Here is a 23,388-nt window from a genome sequence, read left to right as displayed (position 1 = left end):
GGATTTGTAAGTGACTCCTTACTGCACTGCAGATAACATTATTCTATTGTAACCCTATTGTAAAACATTTTTGTGCAGATGTAATTGCGTGCTGTTGATGCCAAAAAATGAAAAAGAGATTTGGATAACTGTGTTTAATCATCTTCTAAATGTTTGTTCAGCAAATCTAGTTACGTAGTTATTACTAATCCACAGAATTTAAATGGGGAGGAGTTCATACTTGCACAACACACACACTCTATAAATATGGGTTTAATAATTTCTTACATTTTTTTTGAGTCAGACTGCAAGAGACCAGCTTTAACATGGCTTTCTATTCAAATGCAGTGACTCTTTTCCTTGTATTCCTATTGGTTTTGATATGTATAAAGCTTTTAACCAGTCTTCCCAAAAAGCTTGCTTATAGATTTCCCCCTGGACCTACGCCTCTCCCTCTGATTGGAAACTTGCACATTCTTGATATAAAAAGACAAGATTTTACATTCATGAAGGTAATGATTTAAATATAAGAAATTACTGATTTGTCAAAATCTTGATGAAGACATAGACTAGAATCCTAGCAAAATTGAGTAATAGTGATAGTTAGTAATAGTATGTCAGATTAATGAAACTTCTTATATCTAAAAAGAAAATCTCTTAAATTGTATGTTAGCTGTGTATTTCCATCATATATCTCTGGATCTGTCTTTTTGTTACAATTGGGCTGTCTTAGTATTTCTGCCATTCTATTACTGTTGTGAATTGTCAGGAATGTAATGGGAATGTAAGTGCATAATATCCAAACTCGAGTCATTCTCTGTGTGACAAAAGCACCTTCGTCCTGAACCCCTGAACCCCTGAAATCTGGGTGATTTTTGGATATGTTGTTCACCCAGATCGGGGCTATCAGGGGATGTTATGGGGATATGTTGTATTTTGATGTACTTTTTGGGGTTTGTAAAAATGTATGTTTTTTTTTCTGCCTAGAGTTAATTGAGTTAGTCCATTGTCTTAGTTAATTTATCACAGGCAGAGAGGAGGGCTTGTGTGCTGTATGTGGGAGGGTCAGACATTGTTGTATTCTGATTGGTTTGTGTGCCTGTGTTCCATCAGGCCCAGGGGGTGTGCCTCTGGCCTAAGGAATTGTATAAATTGTGAGTGCTGGCTTGCATTAAACAGACCTGTTCTACCCTTCATGAAGTCTTGGCTCATGTTTGGGGGATAGGAGAACTACCTACACTCTAGGGATTGCTATAATCACTATCATCCCCAGAGTAAGCTATTGTAAGAGCTTGTTCCCTTTCTTGTTCCTGCTCTCTGGATTTAGGAGAGATCTGCCTACTGGAAGCTGGTCCCTGGCCTTGGGCCCAGAGTAGGAGGAAGACGGTGAGACCGCAACCAAGCTGCGGTGGTTATGGTGTCTAGTGGAATGCTTGGAGCCCTTGGGAAGCACTAGGAGCATCCGTCACACTCCATATCAGCTTTGATTTTTTTTTTTTTTAGTTCAACACACTAATTGTGCGAACATATAACCAGGGGTGTGCGTAAGCCTTAAAGCTAGGTATGATCCTTGTCAGCAGTAGCACAGTCCACTAGGGTAAACAACAGGCACAGTCCTTTTATTTGCATATAAACCAGGCGCTTTATTTGTAAGTCCACACTGGAGACAGCAGCAAATGAAAACATAAATATAACACAAATCCCTATAAACAAAAACCTAGCTAACTAACATTAGGTTCTCTATCTCTCAGGGGTTAAACTAGAACAAAATTATTGGTTTACCAAACCTAATAGATAGCAACCCTCTGCTCTCCTTTTTGCACTCCAGTGCTCTCAGCTAGCCTGCTGCTTTCCTTTTGCACTCAGTCTCCTTGACTCTCTTACTGGAGAGAACAGCTTCTCTCCTACCTGCTTCCTTGGAGGAAGCCAGCAATTCCCCCTTTACCTGCCTACCAGGGAGGGGTTTATTCCCACTGCTACAGCTGATTATCTGCAGCTGAGCAGTGGGTTGGAGACAGTCCAAAAAACCCTGGCCTGGATCTATGTCTCCCATTGTCCCCCCTTATCTCCAAATGCTCCACCCCAGGGGCCCATAACTAAACATAGCTTTGTGTTGTGCAACACATAAACTACACGCAGTGGCGGCTCTAGACTTGGTGAGGCCTTAGGCGAAACTCATCCATGAGGCCCCCACTAACACCATTATTGGAAAAAAATTGCAGTTGACTTGTGTGTGTATAAGAAGCTGTAGATATTTTGAAGGGAGAGCATGCAGCACTGGATATAGAGAACTAGTCTTTGTATACATCGTTGCATTGTCTACCAGTGTGTGTCTGGCAGTGAGTATCTTTGTACATGTATGTATGTTTCTCTGAGCATGTGTATGTTTGTGTACTGCCTGTGGCCTTTGGCATTAAGTTCATGGCGAAGCTGTGTTTTATGACAGTGTGTAGAATGATTGCCTTCAGGGGTGACAGGGTGAGTAAAGGAGTAACTGTGGCAGGGTGAGTGTAAAAGAGCAGGAGGGTGCCAGAGTGCGGAGAGTGGTGCCTGTTTGTTTAGAGGGAGAGATAGAATGTATGGAGGTAGGTAACAGTGTGTGCGGAGAGAGGTGACAGAGTGTGTGTGGGGAAAATGACATAGTGTAGGGAGGTGGCATAGTGTGAGGGGGGGACAGAGTAAGAAGGGGGTGACATTAGTGTAAGGGGTGTGACAGAGTAAGAAGGGGGTGACATTAGTGTAAGGGGGTGACATTAGTGTGAGAGGGTTACATTAGTGTAAGGGGGTGACATTAGTGTCAGAGGGTTACATTAGTGTAAGGGGGGTGACAGAGTAAGAGGGGGTGACAGAGTAAGAGGGGGTGACATTAGTGTGAGAGGGTTACATTCGTGTAAGGGGTATGACAGAGTAAGAGGGAAGAGACAGGGGTGACAGAGTGAGAGGGGGTGACAGCGTGAGAGGGAGAGTGACAGCATGAGAGGGAGGGTGACAGAGAGAGGGGGGATGACAGAGTAAAAGGGGGCAACAGGGTGAGAAGGGGGGGACCTAATGTGTGAGGGGTGGAGACCTAGTGTGAGGGGGGTGGAGACCTAGTGTGAGGGGGGTGGACCTAGTGTGAGGGGGGGGAGACCTAGTGTGAGGGGGGGAGACCTAGTGTGAGGGGGGGAGACCTAGTGTGAGGGGGGGAGACCTAGTGTGAGGGGGGGGAGACCTAGTGTGAGGGGGGGGAGACCTAGTGTGAGGGGGGGGAGACCTAGTGTGAGGGGGGGGAGACCTAGTGTGAGGGGGGGGAGACCTAGTGTGAGGGGGGGGGAGACCTAGTGTGAGGGGGGGGGAGACCTAGTGTGAGGGGGGGAGACCTAGTGTGAGGAGGGAGGGTGACATAGTGTGAGAGGGGGGTTGACAGGGTGGTAACAGAGTGAGGTGGGGTGACAGTGTGTGGGGGGTGACAGAGTAGTGTGGGGCGTCACAGAGTAAGAGGTGTGGTGACAGGGTGAGAGGAAGTGACAGGTGAGGTGGCAGGGTGAGAGGAGGTGACAGGTGAGGTGGCAGGGTGAGAGGGGGTGACAGGTGAGGTGGCAGGGTGACAGGTGGGGTGACAGGGTCAGATGTGGTGTGAGAGGGGAGGCAGGGTGAGGGGGTGACAGGTGGGGTGGCAGGGTGAGAGGGGGTGACAGTATTAGGGGGTGACAGGTGGGGTGGCAGGGTGACAGGTGGGGTGGCAAGGTGGCAGGGTGAGAGGGGGGTGACAGGTGGGGTGGCAGGGTGAGATGGGGGTGACAGTGTGAGAGAGGGGTGACAGGGTGAAGTGGCAGGGTGAGGGGGTGACAGGGTGAAGTGTCAGGGTGAGGGGGTGACAGGTGGGGTGGCAGGGTGAGATGGTGGTGACAAGTGGGGTGGCAGGGTGAGGGGGTGACAGATGGGGTGGCAGGGTGAGAGGGGGTGACAGGTGGGGTGGCAGCTTGAGAGGGGGGGTGACAGGTGGGGTGACAGGGTCAGATGTGGTGTGAGAGGGGAGGCAGGGTGAGGGGGTGACAGTATTAGGGGGTGACAGGTGGGGTGGCAGGGTGACAGGTGGGGTGGCAATGTGACAGGGTGAGAGGGGGGTGACAGGTGGGGTGGCAGGGTGAGATGGGGGTAACAGGGTGAAGTGGCAGGGTGAGGGGGTGACAGGTGGGGTGGCAGGGTGAGGGGGTGACAGATGGGGTGGCAGGGTGAGAGGGGGTGACAGGTGGGGTGGCAGCTTGAGAGGGGGGGTGACAGGTGGGGTGACAGGGTCAGATGTGGTGTGAGAGGGGAGGCAGGGTGAGGGGGGTGACAGTATTAGGGGGTGACAGGTGGGGTGGCAGGGTGACAGGTGGGGTGGCAATGTGACAGGGTGAGATGGGGGTAACAGGGTGAAGTGGCAGGGTGAGGGGGTGGCAGGGTGAGGGTGTGACAGGTGGGGTGGCAGGGTGAGGGTGTGACAGGTGGGGTGGCAGGGTGAGATGGGGTGAGGGGGTGACAGGGTGAGATGGGGTGAGGGGGTGACAGGGTGAGATGGGGTGAGGGGGTGACAGGGTGAGATGGGGTGAGGGGGTGACAGGGTGAAGGGGGTGACTGGGTGAGATATAGGGTGAGGGGGTGACAGGGTGTGATAGGGTGTGGAGACAGGGTGAAGTCACAGGTGGGTTGGCAGGGTGAGGGGGGTCAAAATGTACCTTTATCCCTGGTGGTCCAGTGGGGTCAATCTGTCCCTGGTGGTCCAGTGTCCTGGATGGCTCCCTGGTGGTCCAGTGGGCTTTCCGGTCTGCAGCTCTGCCGGATGCAGAGCTGCAGACCACATGGGGAATGTCTCGCGATCTCCTTTCAGAGCGTTGCCGTGGTAACCCGCGGCAACGCTCTGATTGGCTGGAGATCGCGAGATCTCAGTCTGCAGCTCACACCCGGCGGAGCTGCAGACTGAGGCTGGCTCTCTCCCCGGGAGGACTGACAGGAGGGGCCTCGCACCCGGCGGCACAAAGGGCAAGCCGCCGGGTCCCCTCCTGTGTCGGGTCCTCGGTCATAGACCGAGAACCCGACATGTCAGTCTGCCCTCAGGCGATTTAGGCGGCCGCGAGGCCCCTGACTGCGCGAGGCCTTAGGCGGTCGCCTAAATCGCCTAATTAGAGAGCCGCCTCTGACTACACGTACTTCCCCTGGGGTTAAAAGGCCTCTCTACCTTCACTTTATCACATAGGTAATACAAGAGGGCATTGTATTTGGGCATGTGGCCAAAAAGGTGTAGATGCTGCATCTTTACCAACAAAAGCACACATTTTGTGTCTTCTGTCACTAATATCAGGTATGATATCAGGGATTTCATGAATTGCTCAATAGAGGCAGTAACATAGAAACACAGTAAAAATACACCTCATTACATGCCAGAATTGTAACAAGCAATGTGTAAGACAAATACAGCGGAACACATACAAAGTATAATGTTAGATTCCATAAAACAAACCTCGGTGACATTTTAGATTATGCACCGACCGGGGCTAATTTGTCCATGTTCTCCTTTCAGGGAATTAAAAAATGCAGATTGGGTCCTAGAGGAGGCAACCTTGAGAAGTACTTACTCAAAAATAAAATGTTTTGGATTTTTACCTTACAAACAAGGTTCCCACGGGGGCTTAATGTAGAATCGACAAAGCTTGACAAAGACCTTTTGGAGTCGAAATGTTGCTGTTGTGGATCCTAATAAAGTGCCTGTCTTGAACCAAGGAGTGCCTGGACCTCTCTTACTTTATTAATGTAGAATGGGACACTAACTATATCTTTAGACTGGAATTCTCGAAGGGGGAGAATCTACTTATTTGTTCTTCTGCTATTTGGTTATCCCATTTATTGTAAATAACGATATACAGGTGTCCCTCTACTATCAAATGTGTATGCAAAAATAAAAATAATTTCCACTATTAGAATTATATTTATAAAAAGTCTTGGAATTTGCTTAAAATAGAGGGTTTTCCTTAGGCATAGGGTTGTCAGTTGAATTTCCTTCCTCTTTTCTGTTGCTGATCTCATTATTTTATACTTGTTCTATACTTTCTTTTTGGCTTTATTGCTGATTTTGTATCACTTTACGAATTATGGTGATGGAGTTCTTTCAAAACCTTTTTCTTTTGAGTAGGTATCTATTACATCTCTGCAGGTTTGGGAATCAGAGTATGGTATATTTTTCCAATTTGTCATCTGATAACTTTTTCTTTTTTTTTCCTTTTCTCTTTTTTTTATGAAGGCACTGGTGATGCTGGAATGCTATTGTGGCTAGTCTCTTTTGTTTACACTTCATTTACATACCACGTTCATAACTAGTACAATATATGGAATATGGTGGTAATATTGAAGGATGTCCCATCATTAAACATCACGTCTCCTTTAGGAGTTTAGCTACGTGTGGGGCAATTATAGGTAAAACAGAAGGGGTTAAACCAGCCTTCTCATCTGATATATTGATATATTGGGATAATATAATAAATAGTAATCTATTAGCTCTATCAATCCGCTTGGGGAATACTAAAATAATGGGAATACAAGATACGGTGACAGCATTGAAGGAAGTTCCCCCATCGTGAATGAGGATTACTGTATTCCATTATGAATACATTGTAACACACGTGTCCTTTTACATGGTTTTAACCATGAATTCTTTAGCGCTTAAAATCAACCAGTTGAATAGCATTGGGAGCAAATATCCTTAACACCAATTTAAATTTTACACACGTTTCCTTTAAACGTTCGGACACACATTTGGGCAAATATAAGTAAGACCAGCTTTCCTGTTTAATATCCTTTTGGCAAATATTGTATGGATAATATAATAAATAGCAACCCCACTAACCCTCAGGGGAATTATTAAAATATTAACAATAACAAAAATAATTAAAATTCTGAAATTTATCTTAAACCTGAAATTATGTTTATTAAATGATGGTCCCCTCTGATCAGATATGTTTTAATTGTATATGCCTGAGGCATAGGCAGGGCCGCCACCAGAAATTTTGGGGCCCCTCACTGAGCTCAGGGTCTGGGCCCCTGGGGGCCCGCCTCCAAATCCCGCCCACAGGAATACACACACAGACACAAACACATTCACTGATACAAAAGGACACAGATACACACACACACACACACACACTGATATATACTAACAGACACACATACTGATACGCATATAGGCATACATACTGACACACACATACTGAGGCATACACACATATACAGACACACAGGCGTACATAGTGACAGACACATACTAACATACATACAGACACACACATGCATAAGGACATACAGACACACACATTCATAATGACATACAGACAGACATTCATAATGACATACAGACAGACATTCATACTGACATACACACATTCATACTGACATACACACATTCATACTGACATACACACATTCATACTGACATACACACATTCATACTGACATACACACATTCATACTGACATGCAGACATACATACACTGACATTCATACAGATAGACATACATGCATACAGACAGACAGACAGACAGACAGACAGACAGACAGACAGACAGACAGACAGACAGACAGACAGACAGACAGACAGTGTCGTCCTTCCTCCCCAGCGGCAGTGTGTACAGTCAGTCTCCCCCTCCCACAACCGGACTCCAACCAGGCTACTTCCGTGGTAGCACTGGCATCAGGGCAGAGTACCGCTGGTCCCTGCCCACTCAGCAACCCACCAAGGCAGCCTAACAGTTCCCCACACAGTCGTGGTGAGGCACCTGGATATGGAAAAAGTTCCTGCTTAACCCTCAAAGCGATGTGTCGTCTCGTTCTTTGGGGGAATTTGAATGTATGCCGATTGCCAGGAGTTTAAGCTTTTTATGGCTTTTCCTGTTCGGCTGTTTCCAGTGTTCGTATGATTCCTCTTCGGGAGATTGGGTAATTCATGTATGTGCAGTTGGGAGTTGGCGAATTCGTGTAGTCTGCATTTCGGAAGATTGGTGCTTACAGTAGCTGCCTGTGTATCTGGACAGGGGGATATCGCCTAAACGGTTTTTATCCTCTTGTGGGCGAAACGGTCTGTTACACACACAAACAGACAGACATACATACACACATACAGACAGACATACACAGACAGACATACACACATAAATTCACACACACAGCTCATTTCTCAGCCAGCCTCCTGTTTCTTACCTTGTCTTTGCAGGAGGGTGGGGCTGATGGGTCTGGCAGTCAGCTGGCTCTCCCTCTTCATTGTCGGGCGGGCGCTCCTCCCGCGCGGAGTGAGCTGGGAGGAAGTGACCACTTCCTCCCAGCAGCACTTGCGCTGCGGCTGCATTTTTTTTTATTTTAAAGGGGTTTGCAAAGACTTTGCAAAGCTTCGATCCTGCAGTCACCTCCAATATATATTCTAAGAATCTCTGTGTAAGCCTATGTTGAGAAAGCACTAGGAGGGGTGCGAAACGCGTCCAGGTCTTTACAGTCTTTTTCTGGGTAGTCTTCTTGGGTGGTCTCTCCCCTGTCCAGCAGTTGCGTATGCTCCAGCTATTTGTTATTTACATCTCTTTGTTTTGTTTTCTTGATTATCCATTTTTTGGATGCTATGATACTATTTTTTGATTTGATATTTGTGATGCCTGCACTACCGTAATATATGTAAAGAATGCTGTTTTTAGTGAGATGCAATGTCTATCATTTTTTTTCTAAATAAATGTGCATTATTTTTTTTCCTTGTGGACTGTTTGGAATTATCCATGTGTGCGGACAACTGTGCAAATGATGTGAAGTATTACTAGTAACATAATGTCCTGGTACCAGCTAGGCATCCAATGCTGTATGTGTTTTCTCTCTGACAAAAGCCTTTTGTTTTTTGAAAGGTCTTCATTCTCTATGCCTTCATGCACAGCAAACAATTCCTGGAAACTGAAAACATCCCAGTTCTTGCATGGCCAGCATACTCACCGGACATGTCACGCATTAAGCATGTCAGGGATGCTCTGGATCTGCATATACGACAGAGTGTTCCATGTCCTGCCAACATCCAGCAAATTCGTACAGCCATTATAGGGACACTATAGTCACCTGAACAACTTTAGCTTAATGAATCAGTTTTGATGTATAGAACATGCCCCTGCAGCCTCACTGCTCAATCCTCTGCCATTTAGGAGTTTAATCCCTTTGTTTATGAACCCTAGTCACACCTCCCTGCATGTGACTTGCACAGCCTTCCATAAACACTTCCTGTAAAGAGAGCCCTATTTAGGCCTTCTTTATTGCAAGTTCTGTTTAATTAAGATTTTCTTATCCCCTGCTATGTTAATAGCTTGCTAGACCCTGCAAGAGCCTCCTGTATGTGATTAAAGTTCAATTTAGACTTTGAGATACAATTATTTAAGGTAAATTACATCTGTTTGAAAGTGAAACCAGTTGTTTTTTTCATGCAGGCTCTGTCAATCATAGCCAGGGGAGGTGTGGCTAAGGCTGCATAAACAGAAACAAAGTGATTTAACTCCTAAATGACATTGAATTGAGCAGTGAAATTGCAGGGGAATGATCTATACACTAAAACTGCTTTATTTAGCTAAAGTAATTTAGGTGACTATAGTGTTCCTTTAACCCCTTCAGGACCGGCCTGTTTTTGCGATGTTTGTACGTTAAGGACCAGAGCAGTTTTAACACTTTTGTGGTGTTTGTGTTTAGCTGTAATTTTCCGCTCTCTCATTTACGGTTCCCATACAAGTTATATACTGTTTTTTTCACGACAAGAAGGGCTTTCTTTACATACCAGTATATATATTATGTCATATATTGTATTTAAAAAAAATAATAAAATATGGTGAAAAATAAAAAAAAAACATGTTTTTGGACTTTTACTTGAAAAATCTTTTACTTATCTACAAAAGCTAATGAAAAAAACTGCTAAATAGATTCAAAATTTTGTCCCGAGTTTAAAAACACCCAGTGTTTACATGCTTTATTGCTTTTTTTTTTGCAAGTTATAGGCCTATAAATACAAGTAGGAAATTGCTGTTTCAATATATATATATTTTAAATGTATCAATAGTGACATTGTTACACCGTTATCTGTCATAAATCCCCGAAACACACCTAACATGTACATATTTTTTAAAGTAGACAACCCAGGGTATTCAAAATGGGGTATGTCCAGTTTTTTTTAGTAGCCACCTAGTCACAAACACTGGCCAAAGTTAGCATTTATATTTGTTTGTGTGTTAAAAATGCAAAAACGCTAACTTTGGCCGGTGTTTGTGACTAAGTGGCTACTAAAAAAAGCTGAACATACCCCATTTGCAATACCTTGGGTTGTCTTCTTTCGCAAATGGTATGCCATCATGGGGCTAATTCTCATTCCTTGGCTACCATACGCTCTCAAAGGCAACCTAACCAATCTGACAAATTTCAATAAAAAAAAAAAAGTAAAATCAAGCCTTATATTTGACCCTGTAACTTTCACAAACACTATAAAACCTCTACATGTGGGGTACTGTTATACTCAGGAGACTTCGCTGAACACAAATATTAGTGTATCAGAACAGTAAAATATATCACAGCAATAATATCCTCAGTGAAAGAGCTGTTTGTGTGTGAAAAATGCAAAAAACTTCACTTTCACTGACAATATCATCGCTGTGATATGTTTTACTGTTTTGAAACACTAATATTTGTGTTCAGCGAAGTCTCCCGAGTAAAACAGTACCCCCATGTACAGGATTTAGGGTGTCATAGAAAGTTACAGGGTTAAACACAGTGCTAGCAAATTAAATTATCTGGACTTTTGGCCTGGGTTGGCAGGCAGGTCCCTCAAATTGCAATCATTAAAATTACTTAATTAGGTAAAAATATTACATAAATATGCACGTAGAATTTTAATATATATACATATTTATATATTTGACGTCTACGTGTATATTTATGAAATTATTTATGTAATTATGTATGTGGACATATGTATATTTCGTATTATTTTTATTTATTTATTTATACATAGATATATATATCATTACATTCTAAGTATATTTTGATATAAATATATATATATCAATATCAAAATACTGTTAGAATAAAACTGAATATATATATATAATTTTTTTTAATTATTAAAAATTATTTTTATTTTTTGTTATTTATTTTTATTAACATATTATTTGTATTTTATAATAATATATATATACCATATATATAGTTATTATATATATTGTATATATTCGTGTGTAATTTAAATATAAGTGTATTTTTATAATTATATACGTATATATAAATATAAAAATACACTTAGTGTGACATTATATATATGATATATATACATATATTATATATAGGTATATATAGATATAATACATGTATATATAGCATATATATACACATATTATTTTTTTTTTTTACACAGATTTTTTTTTTACACTTTATTTTGGATTTTTCACTTGCAGGGAGACTGCCTGTCAGCACAGACAGTCCCCCTGCAGGCAGACACATGGACACCTATTGCGGTCATGTGATCGAGTGATCACATGGCCGTGGGGTCCTGATCTGCCGAAGGGGGACTGCCTGGGCAGACAGGCAACCCCCCTGGACCGGGTGGAGCACTGATCGCCGCCGTGGGACCGACGGCGATCAGGTAAGTAGCCCAAAACCGTTATGACGGTTCAGGACCGTCAGCGGTCCAAACGCACATTTTACCGCTGACGGTCCTGAACCGTCAGCGGTCGTTAAGGGGTTAAAGAGGAGTGGACCAACATTCCACAGGCCACAATCAACAACCTGATCAACTCTATGCGAAGGAGATGTGTTGCACTGCGTGAGGCAAATGGTGATCACACCAGATACTGACTGGACCCCCCCAAGAATCCCCCCTAATACAGTAAAACTGCACATTTTAGAGTGGCCTTTTATTGTGGCCAGCCTAAGGCACACTTGTGCAATAATCATGCTGACTAATCAGCATCTTGATATGCCACACCTGGATGTGGATGGATTATCTTGGCAAAGGAGAAGTACCTGCAAACACAGATTTAGACAGATTTGTGAACAATATTTGAGAGAATAGCCTTTTGTGTACATAAAAAATCTTAGATCTTTGAGTTCAGCTAATGAAAAATGGGGGCAAAAACAAAAGTGTTTTGTTTATAATTTTGTTCAGTGTAAAAATAATGTGGACCATACGAATTCTAAAGCTACTGATTTACACCGGGCATAGACAATTAGAGTCAATCTGGGAATTAAAATCCATTGATAGAGGGACATTTGTCATCAAGTAATGACCCAGAACTGCCTGTCAAACACAGTTTCATACTAAAACTATTAAAATTGAAGGTCACACAGGGGCATGTGGCCATGTTCCTCCCTGTTCATTTTGCAATGTCAATTGTGTTTAAGTTTGCACAGCAGTTATTGGCTGACACTCTCAGCAATGAATGTTTTCCATATACAGATCACATTGATATTGATAATACAAAAGTATAACCGATTTATTAGCAAAATGAAGAGCAAGAGCAATGCTGGATTAAGGTGTTTGTAGGTCTAGAGCTCAACATGTCGCTGGTCCTGAATGTGAAATATTAAAATATGTTTCTGAACTCATGCAGCTGATATCCATCTGCAGCTAGACTTGGCAGCCGTAGCTGTCTGAGTCACAGATAAATTAACTGTAAAATCAAGATGTAAAAGGAGTCTCAGCTCTTAGTATGGGTAACAGGTCACAGGGAAAACATCCAATGGATCATGGGACAGAGAGAAACTATTCTATGGGTAATGAGTCACATAAGGTCTGTGTGCAATGAACTTGGAGAAGAGAGGCCATTCCAGAGTCCTTATTTATTTATTTATTATTGCCATTTATATAGCGCCAACAGATTCCGTAGCGCTTTACAATATTATGAGAGGGGGATTTAACTATAAATAGGACAATTACAAATAAACTTACAGGAACAATAGGTTGAAGAGGACCCTGCTCAAACGAGCTTACATTCTATAGGAGGTGGGGTGTAAAACACATTAGGACAGGAATTTACACTCAAATAAGGTGGGCTGCCCTTTAGGAGAGGGCAAGAGACAGGTATGTGAGGTGGTTCCTTGCTCTACACAGATTGGTATACACAGTGACAAAGCCACCATTGATTTCCCATGATGCTCAGGCAGGCCAAATATATGTGCCTCATCCTATGACTGTTACAAAGCAGCATTTCAGGACAACAGCAGATCACCAAGAAACAAATAAGACAACTTAACCCTATTGCATAACATGGACCTGGAGTACAAGGAGTGAGGGGCTGGGTATCTGCTGCGAGAGAACCTTTGGTTTTATGTGAAACCTCTTGATACCAGCTTGACACAGGAGCAGGGGACATTATCAGGGACATGCAGATACCATAATCACTACAGCCTGATGTATCTAGAACTCGGAAATGTCAATATTTTCTCATGGTATTGATTCTGGGTTCTTCTGGACAATTATCTACTGAATGGAAGATACCAATTACGTTAAAATAGAATGTATTGTTTTAGCCACTGTTTTTCTGTATTGAACTTGAAAAGTTATTTGATTGAAATACTAAATGCACAAGTAATCTGTCTTTTACACTGTTTTCCAGCTGGCAAAAAAATATGGCAACTTCTTCACATTCCATATGGGTCAAACAAAAGTAGTGGTGCTGGTTGGATATGATGCTGTTAAAGAGGCTTTAGTGAACTCAAACTATGAGTTTGGAAACAGAGGGGCGATACCTGTTGCTGATGCATTCCAGCATGGCCAAGGTATTGTGACTAGTGCATTGCTAGGTGCAAAACTGACACCATCCGAATTATTTACTGAACTGGGGATTGTGGGGAAATGCCCAGGTAATTGTAAATAGCTACACGGGAGACAATCTCCAATTCATCAAATGTAGCTGCATGGAATGAAAGTTTCAATTCGATTTTGTTTTACGCTGTGGTCTAATCACTAAATATCAAGCAGTAGTGAATTAAAAGACGATTTGCAAAATAGGCAAACTGTGATTATAACTGATTTTTAAGATTTAACATTTTTTTTATTCAGCTGTCTTGGCAGGGCCAGATTTGTCATATGGCCATTAAAACCATGGTCACATGACAGCAGGCAAGTGAGAGGGGGCATGACCTGTGGGGAGATCAAAGAAATTATCCTGTCGTAGGGCCAGGCCAGCTGGCAGGGCTGGTGCGCAATATTGTATCACAGCGTTGCCCCCCGGGTTACCACTTCGAAACAATCCCCCAGCACCAGATGCAAGGAGCTGGTTCCCACCTCCTTGGCCCATGCTAAGCTTTAGGGAGTGGGGGCACATTTTTTAAAGTATCTCCTCAGCCCCTGTCCCTCACACTACAATCCCAGTCCTCTCATTACCGTCCCCTAATGTTGGCACTGCGAAGGGCCTTTGTCACATTGTGAAATTATCTTGTACACTCCAGCAAGGAATTGCATAGATATTGCAGGAACATTTATGGCATTGTATTCGAAGTGGAATGGCGCCATAGATTTCAGCACCTCCAGAACAGCCAATTTATCTGTAAATATTGCAAGTGATGCAGAACATTCCTGGGAGCTCCAGCTGGTGCTCTTGCCAAGTTTTGAAGGTGCAAGCAGCCTGGACAGATTTTGCCTGCCTTTGTGTCAAGATAGGAGCCAGGAGATGATTAATAAAGCGTGGCAATTCTTTTGCATCATTGCCTCGGCAATGCCCCGTACTTTGAGGTTCTTTCGATAGTTGTCCAGTGCATCTAGTTGAAGTTACATCTTTAGGTGGGAGGCCTGTAACTTAGTAACTCACTATGTTGTGCCCACCTGGCTCTGAGCCACTGAAGAAATATCTTCCTCTACCACCTGCACTCTAGTGGTAACAGCTGTAATCTCTTCCAACACCACCACCACCAACCTGGCATTAAAAAAATACTGTGTGCTTTTCATTAAGTCCATTATGTCACAGGTAGTAGCTGGAAAGTCTACATCTTCAGCTTTAGGTGAGTATATAGCCACCTGTGATCGGAAAGTCCTCATGGGTGTCAAGAACGTCTTCCTCAAATAAGTATGCAGTGTGGGTCATCTAAGGCTGAGGTCTGGTCAGCAGTAGATCATTGATGGAGCGGGAACCCTTGCCCCGGTGGGGTTTTGAGCTTCTTTCTTTTCTTCCCCATGGTGGTAAAGGTGTTGGGAGGAGCAGTTTGGCAGGATTCCCCAGAGGATTTAGCATGCAAATCGGTGTATTTGCCACAATCGAGTCGGAGATAAAAAAAAAACATGCAACCGCTCTCCGTGCCGTCAAGACCACGCCCTTGGAATGACATTTTAAGGATAGATTTTCTTTTTTTTAACACTTCAAAAAGCTCTATAATGCAACACAAGATTCTGTTGTAACATGCATAGATATCAGAGAGTAGGTATTATCAGACCACAAGTGTCTATAATTAGCAGTGAACCTCAGCTTGCACACAATATGGACAAATAGTGTGGTCTCTCCTTATGTTTTTTTTTTATCCATGACTAACTGGGGAAGAATTATTTGAGTTTTGAAAAGTGGTGCAAAAATGGAGCAATCACAAACAGAATTTTCCTGCAGATATCACTGGTTTTCATGGTAATTGCTCTAGTTTTAGAACTTTAAACCAATTTTCAGAAGCCAACTCTTTCATAAACTCATCCACTGTAACAAGTTATCTCATCACTGATTATGCAGTGATATTGTAGAGACTTATAAAATCCAAAACCAAAAAATTGTGTTGCACTAGAATATGTACATTCTATGTACATGGTCAATTTTTATCTCACCAGAAGAATATTTTCATGAAATCATCTGAAAAAATACATACAGACAAATATAGTGCAGACCATCTGATTTAAAAAAAACTATTTTAGTTGTACACACTTATAAAGAGTTGGGAGTTCACACTCACATTTCCCAGAGCCTGATCAACCCTGACTATTGGTGGAATAGGCTCCTATGGAGAGGGAACATTCCCACAATCAGGTGTCACCAGGGAAACCAAGCGTTCTCTGCAGCCCTGTATGGAAGACAGAACCAGGTAAACACCAATGGCACAGTATAAAAATTAAATTTATTAATATCACAATTAAAACTACTCAATAAGATGTGGGCTTGTAATATACAAATTCCCACACAAAGCGATTTGATTAAAAGTCAGTAGTTCAAGTTGCTTCCTTATCTCGGATCCTCGCTCCGCCCCCTCGTGACGTAACGCGTTTCACCCACGTGACCTGGGCTTAGTCAGACTTTATCTGAGGATATCCTAGAGACCCCAGACCAAGAAACAGTGCAATCAGACTGTAAAAGTGTGAATATAAGAGAACTCCCTTTGAGCATTGTGAACATTCAACCAGTCACTTTGAAGCCACAACATTTGACAGAAGAACCACATATAGGTAAGGATTTAAAGTCCTAACAAACTGTGATTTCAGGGAATTTAGTTAAAGGGACACTACTGTAACTGCTTCATAAAATTGAGGTGGTTATAGTATATGGATTTTTAATGTTAAATAAGAATCCTTAGCATGCCATCCCATCTGTGCGGTTTAGGTTAATGTGGAAGTAAGTGGCTGACAGTCTCCGGTGGCCGCTCTAACCATATAATAGTGACCACTGCTGGTATGATCTGGTATGGCTAGAAGGAAGGGTGTAATCCCTGATTCAGCTATACGCCCAGTAGTGGCCAGGCTGAGAGTGGAGTCCCTAATTTAGTATTTAACTTATCTAAAATGGTTTAAATCGAATGTAGAGACAGCACCATGGGACTCCATGCACTATAATCAATTAAATTAGATGATATAATTAAAGTGTCAACAGTGTGCCTTTAAGGGTTTTAAAGTGTCTCTGTTGTCACCTGACCCTACCTTGACATATATCAATTTAAAGAATCACAACCGATTCTTTTATATATAGTACATTTAGATGAATTGAAATTATTATCAGAGTGAAAAGTTTCATGGTTTTTCATCACAATATTTAAATCCCTGGAGAACAGCCAATTAGATCATTATTACAGTTGGGCTGTAGTGAAAAGGAAATGCAGACTTTATACTACCGGCCGGGTGATATAGAATGCACACCCTTAATGCCAATATAAAGTCAGGGTTATTTAAATACCTCTAGTCCATTACTATGAAGGGAAAATTAAATTGCTCAATGTTTTAAACGTTGACAGCACAAGGTAAACTTTGCGACTTAATCACTTTAGGTATGATTTTTTTTTTAAATGCAATTTTCTTAACAGAGCCTTGTTTTGTCTTTCATTTCGACACAGGAGTACTGTTGTCCAATGGGGAGGTCTGGAAGGTGACACGAAGATTCACCTTGTCTATTCTACGAGATCTTGGTATGGGGAAACGATCTATTGAGGGTAGAATTATTGAAGAGCTGCAGTTTCTAAGCGAGTTCATCAAGTCTTTCAATGGTGAGTTATGCAATGTAAATATACATATCAACTTACATCCCAGCATTTCAAAGAGGGGCATTTTAATATTAAATAATACAGAACTAAGACCAAAGAAAAAAGAAAAATAGAGGATATCAATTATTGGTTTGAATATGTTATAAACCACCTAATGTTAATATTGATGAGGAACAACAGCTGTTTGAGCAAATTGGAAAAGTACATCTGGGTAACAAGTTAATTATTGGAGATTTTAATTACTCTGACATAAATTGGGACAGAGGGCCTAGTAGTTCAGCAAAGGGAATCAGGTTTTTGAACTTGTTAAATGATGCCTTCATGCCGCAACTGGTACAAGCACCAGCTTTGAACAGTTTTCTCTCCCCACACCCTGATTCCTCTCCTGCAACTGTCATCTAAACAAAACACTAAGCCCTTTAGTGAATACTATCCTAGCAACCTACGTTTCTACCCTACCCTTTTGTGTCACTATATCCCATTCCCTCTGGCATGTAAGCTCATTGAGCAGGGCTCTCAACCCCTCTGTTCATGTGTGTCCAACTTGTCTGGTTACAACTACATGTTTGTTCACCCACCCATTGTACAATGCTACGGAATTTGTTGGCGCTTTATAAATAACAATAATATAATAATAACTAGAAAGGATGCTTGTCTAGATCTGGATAAAACTAATTATATTGATCTTTTGACCAACATTCAAGTAGGGGAGCACTTGGGAACCAGTGGTCACAATATCGGGTATTTTGAAATAAAAGCAAAAGTACATGGGGTGTGCTAAAACATATAATTTGAAAAAAACAATCTCAATAAGCTAAGGGCAGCTTTTTACCATATTGACTTGCATAAACTCTTCAGTGAAAACAAACACTGAGGATAAATGGAATATCTTCAAACAAATATTAGAAAGGCACACTTTTCAGAATGTATAATTGGGTAATAAATAGAAAAGAAGCAAATTGAAACCAGATTTTTTTTCCCTCTGTATAGGATGATCCTATGGAAAGAGATATGCAAATAATTGCTGCAAAAAAAAACTTTCAAAAAAATTGTAATTAGATGACTTAAGACAAGGTGCTACAGCTGCTAAATAAAGTTAAAGGGAAACTCCAGTGCCAGGAAAACGATCCGTTTTCCTGGCACTGGAGGGTCCCTCTCCCTCCCACCCACCAATCCCCGGTTACTGAAGGGGTGAAAACCCCTTCAGTCACTTACCTGTGGCAGCGGTGATGTCCCTCGCCGCTGTCTCCTCCTTCGCGACGCTCCTCCCTCTGGCTCCATCGGCCGGCGGGTGAGACTGATCCCGCCCACCGGCCGAGGAGACCTAATGCGCATGTGCGGCAATTCCGCGCATGCGCATTAGGTCTCCCCATAGGAAAGCATTGAAAACTATTTTCAATGCTTTCCTATGGGGATTTGAGCGACGCTGGAGGTCCTCACACAGCGTGAGGACGTCCAGCGACGCTCTAGCACAGGTTTCCTGTGCTATGGACCAGGAAGAGACCTCTAGTGGCTGTCTAGTAGACAGCCACTAGAGGGGGAGTTAACCCTGCAAGGTAATTATTGCAGTTTTTAAAAAACTGCAATAATTACACTTACAGGGTTAGGAGTAGTGGGAGTTGGCACCCAAACCACTCCAATGAGCAGAAGTGGTCTGGGTGCCTGGAGTGTTCCTTTAATGCAAATAAAGCTCTGGGGCCTGACTGTATTCACCCATGAGTACTTAAGGAGCCTAGTTTGGAAATAAGTGAGCCTCTTTATTTAACCCCTTAAGGACCAAACTTCTGCAATAAAAGGGAATCATGACATGTCACACATGTCATGTGTCCTTAAGGGGTTAAAGGGACTCTCCAGTGCCAGGAAAACAAACCCATTTTACTTGCACCGCAGGATCCTGCAGTGCCCCCCTCCCATCCCCCATCCCATGTTGCTGAAGGGATTAAAACCCCTGGGAAGAAGAGTGTTATAAGAGTGTAATAACCAGAATGTTTTATGAAACATAGGTCATGCCAAACTAACCTAATAGCATTCTGCAAAGAAGTAAAAGTATAGATTGTGGTGTTGCAGTGGATGCAGGGGCGGTGCAAGACTATTTTGCACCCTAGGCAAGACCAGCTACTTGGCCCCGCTCCCCCACTCAAAAAACAAATTTTGCCAACTTCGTGTGTATCTTTGTCCCCTCCCATTTCCTCTGTGTCTCTCTTTGTCCCCCCTGCCACTGTGTTTTTCTTTGTTTCCCCCAGCCCCTCTGTGTGTCTTAGTCCCCCCAAGGCTTTCTGTGTGTCTTAGTCCCCCCAAGGCCTTTCTGTGTGTCTCTTTGCCCCCCTCAGCCCTCTGTGTGCCTCCCCCCTCAGCCCTTTGTTTGTCTGTTCCCCACAGCCCTCGGTTTGCTTCTCTCCCCCCAGCCCTCTGTGAGCCTCTCCATGTGTCTCATTAATCCCCCCAAGTCCCTCCATGTGTCTAATTAACCCCCAGCCCCTTAAGGTGTGTCACCTTAACCCCACCAGCCCCTCCTTAATCCTTAATGTGTCTTGTTAATCCCCCATTCCCTAAATGTGTCTCATTACCCCCTCCCTCCCCCCCCCCCTTTAAATGTATCTCAGCTCTCCTTCATGTTGTTATTTATGGTACATTTTCAAGCTGGACAAAAGTGGTAAGGGCTCTGTTCTGGAACGGATTAAATTTTAACATATTTATAAATGATCTTGAAATAGGCATTGAAAGCCATGTTTCAGTGTTTGCAGATGACATGAAAATCTGTAAAGTAATACAATGTGTGCAAGATATTACTTTTCTAGAGAGGGATTTAGATAGATTGGGGGACTGGGCACTCTAATGGCAGATGAAGTTGAATGTAGAAAAATGCAAGGTTATGCACTTCAGAGTAAAGAATGCACAAGCAACTTACACCCTAAATAGCAGTGAATTAGGGATAACAACACACGAGAAGGATTTGGGAATTGTCATAGACAACAAACTAGCAACGATATGCAAAAGTCAACCGGCAGTTGCCATGTATAAATAGGGGCATTCATTTTCAACATGAAAATATAATTTTGCCTATTTATAAATCACTGGTAAGTCAACACCTCACGTTCCCGCACACACTGTGATTGCAAAAAAATACAGGACTGAATAGACATGGACAGTCTTACCTCACAAATTCATGACACTCCCGAAATGTTTCACAAGGTCTTGAAATAGGCATTGAAAGCCATGTTTCATTGTTTGCAGATGACACAAAACTCTGTAATAAAAAGTAATAAAATGTGAGCATGTCCTGTATTTTGTTTTGCAGTTAATGCCCCAAAAAAATACAGGACTGTAAAGACATGGACTGCCTTACCTCACAAATTTGGGATACTCCCAAAATGTTTGGGACCCATGGATGGTTGGGGACATGTCTGTGCCTTGGTAGACCACTCCCCCCGATACGATATCATACTCCCTCAAAAATTGCCCATTGAATACTCCACATAGTAGACCTTTTCCCGTACCATTCCTCCCCTAGCCCACCCACATTCCCCTTTCCTCTCCTACCTCCCCGCCTGAAAAAGGAATAGGGCTGTGGGCCGACCCTGTAGCATGCTACTAGGATTCTATCTACTGTAATTTCTTAATATTCTCCTCATTCTCTCCTAACTATGTCTTTAATACCTACTCTTCTCCTTAGTCTCTTCCCCCACCTCAGTTTACCTCCCCTAGTGGGCATTTATGTACAACACACTAGTTATAATGAATCTCAAGGCTTCTGCTCGTTTGAGGTCCAACGGGCAGAAATCGATTAATATCAGATTGTGCACTTTTCTCCCGGGCATATATGAGCTATAAAGGCTACTAAAAAAACGTGCCTTCATTTTTTCTGTCCTATGAATACAATACAATTTGCTAAATGAGCAACTTGGGGGCACACAGTACACAAGTGGAAGGGGAGACGCAGAGTAAAATGCGAAAGGAATCCAGACCAGATCATGTTAACAAACATATGTGTAAAAGTTGATTCACTGTCTATCTCTTAAAAAATATCTCCTCATTGTTATTTTGTGCATGCACTTCTAGCTCTTGTAATAGCTTTCTTGTTATTATGAAATGTACATTTGATGCTTGTACACCTTACCTTTGAAAAAAAACAAACATAAAGAATTGATAAAAAAAATATAATATATGGGGATGTAATTTTTAATTAATGGGATAATAGCTTCTTGATCCAAGGAGATATCTGACTGCCATTCTGGGGTCAAGAAGGAGATTTTTCCTAGTTTGCTGCAAAATTAGAAATATTTCAGACTGGGTTTTTTGCCTACAGCAAACACAAATGTGAGAGGCTGCACTTGAAGTTGATGGACGCATGTCTCTTTTCAGCTATGTAACTATGTACACCCGATGCACAAACAATTCAAAAATAGCAGCATGGACTCCATGAGACAGAGAAAGCAAATCAATATGTTCTGTGCGCTTGCATTACACTACAAGATGTTTGGAAAAGGGGGAGATTTATCAAGACAAAAAATGAGCAAATTCTAGTGCAAACTGCTAAATGTTAAGATGCATTCTATTGGTTTCCATAATGGTTACTTATATTACACTTTGCCAAAGAGTAGCACTTATTGTTGCATTTGTAAATCCCTCCCTTAATGTGTTTTTGTTAACTTTTTTCCCCCCAGGAAAATTAACTGTTATTTGCAAGTTGTTTCTGCTTGCTGTCATTTATGTGCCACTTTAATTTGCCTTTGCAGTTTTAAAGAGTACGAATAATTGTACTTTAGTTGTAGCGTTTTGATTTTTTTTTTTTTCGTTATTAATCAACTACTGTCTACTTTCAGGTGAACCCTTCCAGAAAAATGTGTTTACTAACGCTCCTCCGAACATCATCTATGGAATGTTATTTGGAAGACGTTTTGATTACAGTAATCCAACATTTAAGAAGATGGTGGGATTGCTTGACGATATTGTCATTCTCATCGGTTCCACCCCTGCTCTGGTAATTACAGATAAACTTTACAATATAAAATAAAAACAGTTTAGGCTTATAGGACCACTATTGGAGCAACTAGCAATGTTTAGGTTGTTTTACTGTTTGCTAACCACAATCCTTGTTAGCATCTGTCCATGAGATTAGGTAAAATTTTATAAATGGGGACATTTGAAAAGACAAGGTAGTTTATCAATTATGCCACAGGAAGGTATTATACTTGTGAGCTAAAGAGTTGAACAATTAAAGAGAAGATCAATGAACTTTAGATTTTAAATGTTTTTTATAAACTGAATAGAAAGCCAGTATTTAGATTTACGGACTGTCAATTTCTCTTTTGTGTGTTCCTAGTTTTCTAATGTTTTCCCAGCTCTGAAATATGTGCTGAGAACTCCCAGCATTATTTTAAACACCATTGCTGAGCTCAATGTTATTTTGAAGAGACAGTTTGAAGAAGCAAAAAGCTCTTTGAGTGAAAATGATTCGACAACGTATGTAGAAGCCTTCATGCAGAAAGATCTCAATGTAAGCCGTGAATTTTTACCAAGATCTAACTTTTACATCCTACCAACTGCATTTACTTTATGGGTCAAAAGTTTAACAGATCACATGGACTGATTAAGATGTGGAATATGTGCCAAATGTGGGTGGATGGTGCTGCGGGGAAGGGTTGGCTAGTGGGACAATTAACCCCAGGCTACTTGCATACAGGTGTTGAGAGATGAAGCCTTCTAGCACCGTCCTTTTACTGGTAACAGCTGTTGGCAAAGTACTGCAGAAATAAGACAGCAGGAGGTAATTTGCTTGCCAGCATTGTGTGTGGTTTTCTTTTCTTGGGCTCTTAGTCAACAATGTCAGTGCTTTCCAGGCCTTAAGTTGCCCTCCAGGTTATTTCCTGAGAGACCACAGATTCTGAGACTAATAAGATTGCCAGAATATAATGAATGTTTGGTGCAGAGGCTCCCTGATATAGTTAGACGGGGAAACAA

At 42.2% G+C, this 23,388-nt stretch overlaps 1 protein-coding gene across 2 annotated transcripts in view; it reads left to right on the top strand.

The window, feature by feature from the left end:
* Positions 1-293: 293 nt before the first annotated feature.
* The window catches only part of LOC134570903 (cytochrome P450 2W1-like), a 36,445-nt gene continuing 13,350 nt past the window's right edge, over positions 294-23,388 (top strand). The window contains exons 1-5 of one of the 2 annotated variants that reach the window (XM_063428899.1): positions 294-491; positions 13,602-13,764; positions 17,281-17,430; positions 22,251-22,408; positions 22,751-22,924. In XM_063428899.1, coding sequence (XP_063284969.1) covers positions 306-491; positions 13,602-13,764; positions 17,281-17,430; positions 22,251-22,408; positions 22,751-22,924 — 831 coding nt within the window. In that variant the 5' untranslated portion in view covers positions 294-305. The remainder of the gene's footprint in view (positions 492-13,601; positions 13,765-17,280; positions 17,431-22,250; positions 22,409-22,750; positions 22,925-23,388) is intronic. The other variant, XM_063428900.1, reaches the window with a different exon arrangement.

The sequence above is a fragment of the Pelobates fuscus genome, chromosome 8, assembly GCF_036172605.1.
Source record: "Pelobates fuscus isolate aPelFus1 chromosome 8, aPelFus1.pri, whole genome shotgun sequence".
In the NCBI taxonomy this organism is placed as follows: domain Eukaryota; kingdom Metazoa; phylum Chordata; class Amphibia; order Anura; family Pelobatidae; genus Pelobates; species Pelobates fuscus.
This window is presented reverse-complemented; position numbering and strand designations above follow the sequence as displayed.